Here is a 6264-nt window from a genome sequence, read left to right as displayed (position 1 = left end):
TAAACGGGAATTTTTCCCTTCACACGTTTTAATTAATTTAACTGATTTCCATTAGTTAATAAGTTACTTATTGCAAACCAATAAAATGAAATTAATGAAAACAACAAGTGGTGGTTTTTATTGTGAACAGTTATTTTAGCATTGTCAAAAAATATTCAACACAGTAGAAATAATAAAGCAAATAAAGTCAATAACTACACACGCTTCTTCAATATAACTTTTATTAGCTTTCCAATAATACACTTAAAATTCATTACAAACAATTTGAATACGTTAACAAAATAAAAATAAAATTGCGCTTTTAAAGGGCCTGGTAACTAGTCAAAATGTAGGCTATCTCTTTCACTATTTTTTGACTATGTAGGGTTGCCAAAAAGAAAAAAAACTTCTGCGCTTTTGAACAGAGTCTAGCCAGAAATCAAGCATATACTTTGACTTTTGATGGGAAAAATCTTACGTACTGATAGTGCAAGATTTTTTACGCCAAAAGACTTTGCATAAGTTCGACTCAAAACCAGACACCGTTTACAATTGCAGACTTTTTTTTCTAAGGACATTATTTCTACTAGAGGACTTAGTTTCTTTACGATATTTTTCTTGGCCCTTTAAAAGCGCAACCTTTTCATCAATTGAGTGTGTCATCGAAAACTAGAAAGTTTTCAGTAAAAATGTGAAATTCACACTAGACAATTAGACAGTAATTTTAACGAGTTTAATAGCGAGACTTCCAGGCTGAAAATTCGGGTTGCAAAAGCTATTACAGGTAAAGCTAGCATTCTACCTTAATTTTAAAGATGCAAACTTGAAATACAATTCACGGTTTCCTCAGAAACTAGCAAGATACGAGGCAATCTGGCATATACTAGACAATTTGACAGTAATTCCAATGTCTTCTTTTCACTCTTGAGTCTTGTTGTGAAATCGCTAATACGAGCTACGCCCTAACAATGTTTCGCAAGAAACGCAATCGAGAGGAACTTTGTCTTGTAAATCTACCTTACTTTTAAAACGTGATCCACTGAAGAAACATCTAAACGAAGTCCTTAGCTTTCCTTTGCTTCTTTCTGCATGTCTGCATGTACACTTGAGATGGCAGCCTGAAAGACAGATAAATAAAACGTCCAATTAACAATGGGTATACTGAAACTCAAAGAACAAAATATAGACAGTGTATACTCGACTAAAGTTTACAAGTTAATCCTCTCATCGAGAATGCGTTTGTCGTTTGGTTATATCATCCTCATAGAAATACACGGAGTTTACATAAAGAACAACTTAAAACGCCAACAAGCAACAACACGAAATACATAGCACCGACTTTAAATATAACAATAAATTAACCTTCAATCAGGCGAAAAGCACACTGGCAAAATAGCACAGTATAAATTTCACGGCAAAGAATCTGATGTTTTCGCTAAACGGACAATATTTGCATTTTCTTCCTGAGGAAGAATTTTTGCGTTGTTAATAGTCGCCAATCTTGAAATAACTCGTGAAACTTTTGAACATAGAAAGCACTCGGGTAGCTTCACATTTTTACAGTATGAAATTAAGGTAATGTAATTTGTCGGACTCTGCAAACAAAATTCAAATATTTACACAAGCGAATAACAAGACGAAGTTGCTTTAAAATCCAAACTGTTGTTCAAACGCAATACTTATGCACAAGCAAATATCGTTTTTTAAGAGGTCCGCTCAAGACAATCAGTGAATTATAATAAATTTTACAGTAAATTACGGTATTTAAATTATGGTATTCTCTTGTTCACCTTTGATCTGAAAACCCGGGAGCTCAGCCAGAATTGACAAGACGGCTTTAATAAAACTACGACTGAAAACTATTTCAAGAACATTTCCCAGTGGTATCTCAAATCCCAGAGGGAGATCAACACAGCGGTGAAAATCAGAAAAAGGTCATCCATGACAAAAAAGTAAATAAATAACTAAGTGATAAACTTGGACGCAGTTGTGAAGCATTTTATACTTCTCTCCCACAGCACTGTTGTGTATCAAAGCTTTAGCATATGATGGGATTAACGCTTGCAACTAAGAAAGTTACTTAACGTGAACTTTCAGGACACATGGAGTACTCTCATGTGGCACTGTTATTATGCTCTACAAGGTGGTTCTAACTTTAAAATCTGTGGATACCCTATATTTGTCCCCTCAAATCAGTGAATCTATGCAGTATTTTCATGTACTATCAATAGCAAAATATAATTTGATACATTTTGTACTTTGCAACTCTTGAGATGATAAAGTACTTTTTTTTTTCAACAAGAACTTCACGTCTAAATTTCGGGGCTGTCTGGTGTTCTTTGCTGTAAATTTCTTTCAGGGTTTGTTCTGAGAATTTTCTGATATATCAAGACAATATCCTCCAGTTCATAACCTTTCTTCTCATTGCTGAGTCCTTATTCAGTCCTTAGTCAAGGAACAAATTTTCCTTACTGGTTCCGAGTTATCTAGACAATTCCTTTTTGAGATTACTCTCTAAATTCTCTTCACTGTTGCTCCATGATTACGTTTTGGACTATCAGGAGAAATTTTAAACTGATCAATCATGAGGCTTAATGGCTAAGGAAGCGTAACCTGTGCATGAACAGCAAAGCAATTGGTTGCTGATCCAATTAGGCCCCTTGTCTCACAATTTAAATATTTACCGACAACAGTACCTAGAGCATTGTATTCTTAAGGAAATTTTGTATAAATTATCCTAACCTGTTAGCCATGCAACAACTCAAGGGTTTCTTGAAATATCTGAACAGTGAAACAATAACATCTCTGTTCGTTTAAATTCTATGCCTGCATTGCGTCCAATTATTCCTGGTACATGCAGCATCAAGTGATTAAAAACCCTCCTTTTAAAAGAAAATTGTCACTCACCCAATAAGGATCCAATGTCACAATTTGATTCTTTTTTCCTCTTGAGCCTCAGCACATCGTTTATTGGTTCTTCTCTGTTTTGTATCTGGTAAGAATCAGGAAATGTTTTAACTTTATGGCATCCTTCATCTCTTAATTTCAAAAAGTACAAAACTATAAATAAACCATCAGATTTTTTCCAGCTTTTCCTCGTCTCCGTTGCATTAAGTGATAAGGTACTGTGCACATTTTTATTCCACCTGAATGGGATGCTAGTCTGTCACAGGGGTTAGCAGCCAGTCAGGGTTCATACCCTTTTTCAGAAACAAATTTCCAGGACATTTCCAGGACTTTCCCAGGACTCAGACTGATTTTTCCAGGACTCTAAAATTCACATTAACCCTTTCACTCCCAAGATCTTAATGTTAATTCTCCTTACTGTCTGCCATACATTTCATATTTTTTACTTGAGTTTAACAGATTTCCAGAACTTTCCAGGACCAGAAGCCCTTTTCCAGGACTTTCCAGTCCTGGAAAATGCCACAATAAAATTCCAGGACTTTCCAGGTTTTCCAGGACCCGTACAAACCCTGCCCAGTATTAAATTCACCCAGTGCCCAATTGTATACCTAAGAGGAGAAATGAACAGTCAAACCTTCCTTCCGCAACCACCCAAAATGTCAAGCCTAGTGGTCACTCACAGGAGGTGGTCACTTACAAGAGCTTAGATCATATTGGGTCGAAATTTTGCCTCATTAGCATATGGTAACTACAGAGACTTGAAATGTTTATTCAAGCAGAAAGTCAATTTTTGAGAAAAAAAATCTGGTACTTCCCATCGAAAGATTTCTGTCTCTTGTACTGCCCAGGAATACAATAATGTTAAAACACTTTATTATCCAATTTATGCTCTATTATCTGTCAAGAGGTCACTTATGGAGGATAAAAACAAACGAAAATTTCAAACTTTTCGCTCTAAAAGTGGTTGCAGTCGCTTACGAGAGGTGGTCACTTACAAGAGGTTCCAAATATAGAGATTTGACTTGGAAAATTTTGGTATTTTGGAAGACTGGAGAGTCTTGCCCAAGAACACAACACAGAGACCCTAACCATTTGCTCAAACCCAGACTGCTTGATGTGCAGTCCAGTACACTGACCATAAGACCACTGTGTCCCTCCCCTACGAAACGATACTCCTGAACAACAGTAAACCAGGCATTGTGACCCCCAAAGGACTAAGGTGTATGGCTGTATGTTGAAATAGCTGAACAGTAGTGAAACAATAACATCACTATCTGTATCAGGCCAAGTGATCCAAAATACTGCAGCTTATGCTGTGCTACCCCCACCCCCCACCCCCCCCCCCCCTAGATGGGATGCTAGTGTGCTAGCCCCTTACAATGAATTCACCAAGTACCAATTGCAGAAAAGAACTGTTTTCTCCTCCTGTGTCCTTTTGATAATTCACTAGACAATCTTTTATTATAGAGTTTTTCTGTACAAGATATAATTAAGGTATTAATTAGCTCTTATTAACCAAGCTGGAGGTCTGTATGGGAGAATCTTGACCGAGGTCGTGAGTACAGACCAAATGCAGTGAGGTCTGTACACACGACTGAAGTCAAGATTCTCCCATACAGACCGACTTAGCTCGGTTAATAAGATGTTTATTATATGGCAAAGAAGAAAACTTTAATTCGATTAATGTAACTGGTTTGCTGACAGTTTGCTTGCGAACGGCGATGAGCTTAACTTAAACCTGCCGAAATTTGCTCGTTCTCTTTACTTGTTTGTTTTGTCATCAGGGTTTTTGGCAGTGCCATAAATGATTGAGAAGAAAATAAAAGAAAATGGTGAACATTTTTGTATTTTAGTTTGCTACTTTGTCAACGCAAAATGAAACCGGCCTAGCTAGATGCCGGTCTAGATGGGAAAATCTAGACCACAGTCAATATCGATTTCAGCCAATCATATTCGTGAATTCGGTAGTTCCCAGTCTTTGTGAGACGCAGCCATATAATAATAATTAATTATTACCTTTTTAGTCCAGGGCCCCTCTGGATATCAGCCTCGTTGCTGAATGGGCCTCCCTGGCTAAATAAAGTTTACCTTTACCTTTTACCTTTAGGGTGCAAAAACTGAGAAGACACATTGTTTTTCAGAACTATGGTAGATAAACTTCTGTAATTTTTTTGCCTTGATCTGGAATGATTGTTTTCCAATATTTTCTGTTTGGAAGCTTTTTTATTGTAAATAACACACCTAAGCAATTATAGTAATGTTCCTACTTCATTTGTCAAGAAGTTTTTACTATCGGGTCATTGACCCAAGACTCTGGGGGGGGGGGGGGGGATCCCATATAAAATGGACAGAAGTGCTTGTCGGAAATTTTGAAAAGAACCCCTAGGAAGTGCCAAAAGATCTTGTTTTGTGGGCAGAGCAATATCAGGAAAAAGAAAAGCACATTTTTCTCTTTAGTATATTTCAATACTAATAAATGCATAATGTCTTACAAGAACTTGTCTGAATTACTTGAAATAAAGAAATCTTTACTGAGGCATTTCAGTGTCTTGCTTTGCCTGTTACTAGCTACATGTTATGGCCCTGCATTTAAAAGAGGAGAACCATTCCAGCTTATAAAAATTTGCACTGCTCCATGTTTTAACTTGACTTTAAGTTAGTATTATTTAAGAAACAGAATATGTGCACTGTGTTTCCATCAAGTTAAAGAATCAGGAGTGGAGGTTTAGGAGAACGAGAAATGTGGAAGCTGTGGAAACACTCGCTTGTCAGCTTGAGTTCCCACAGCTTTTTTGAGTTCTCCCAAACTTCCACAAATGTTTCTATAACTCGACAGAAATAAGGAGAACATGTGTTCTATTTCTTTTAGAAAATTCTTCAACGAGAAAAAGAAAACAACTTGTTTACTTTGATCATCAAAATGTAAATTCTCTTTGCTCACGCCAACATTATGTCAACAGCTGATGCTAGTTCTGTGTTTCTATCGAGTTATGGAAACGTGATTTTAAACCAATCAGCATGCATGCATATATTTTCTTTGGGCTGTGTAAATAATGGGTGAAACTGACCTGATATCACCATTCTTGTAAAAACATCATAAGCTTTAAATCTTGTAATTCTCTGTCATTCGTTTGTCTGCAGAAAAAAGGAAAAGGACTGTTTTTAGATTCACCTTGTTAACTTTACAATTCCATTCCAATGCAAGCAAAAAGTGCACAACTGCACAGGTCAGAATCTTGTTCCCTACCCCACCACCCTTAGCTCAATAGGTTCCCCCTTGATTCTCTGGGATTGTATACTTATTTGGCTGCATTGATCTACATCATTTCTTGACTTTCAAGGCATCTTTCTTACGGCAGAAATTTTCCTGACAGTCAT

The 6264-nt window shown here is 36.7% G+C and overlaps 1 protein-coding gene across 7 annotated transcripts in view; it reads right to left on the bottom strand.

Annotated features, from left to right (window-relative positions):
- Positions 1-204: 204 nt before the first annotated feature.
- The window catches only part of LOC145489482 (uncharacterized), a 13225-nt gene continuing 7165 nt past the window's right edge, over positions 205-6264 (bottom strand). For 3 of the 7 annotated variants that reach the window (XM_081468464.1, XM_081468465.1, XM_081468466.1), the window contains 2 exons: positions 2887-2971; positions 205-1097 (listed from right to left, as the gene is read on the bottom strand). In XM_081468464.1, the coding sequence (XP_081324590.1) occupies positions 925-1097; positions 2887-2971 (258 nt within the window). In that variant the 3' untranslated portion in view covers positions 205-924. Of the gene's footprint in view, positions 1098-2886; positions 2972-5954; positions 6022-6133 lie in introns of all 7 variants that reach the window. The other 4 variants (XR_014049597.1, XR_014049598.1, XR_014049599.1 and 1 more) reach the window with 3 other exon arrangements.

The sequence above is a fragment of the Orbicella franksi genome, chromosome 6, assembly GCF_964199315.1.
Source record: "Orbicella franksi chromosome 6, jaOrbFran1.1, whole genome shotgun sequence".
NCBI lineage: Eukaryota > Metazoa > Cnidaria > Anthozoa > Scleractinia > Merulinidae > Orbicella > Orbicella franksi.
Note: the sequence above shows the minus strand (reverse complement) of the source record. Positions and strands in the feature narration are given on the sequence as shown.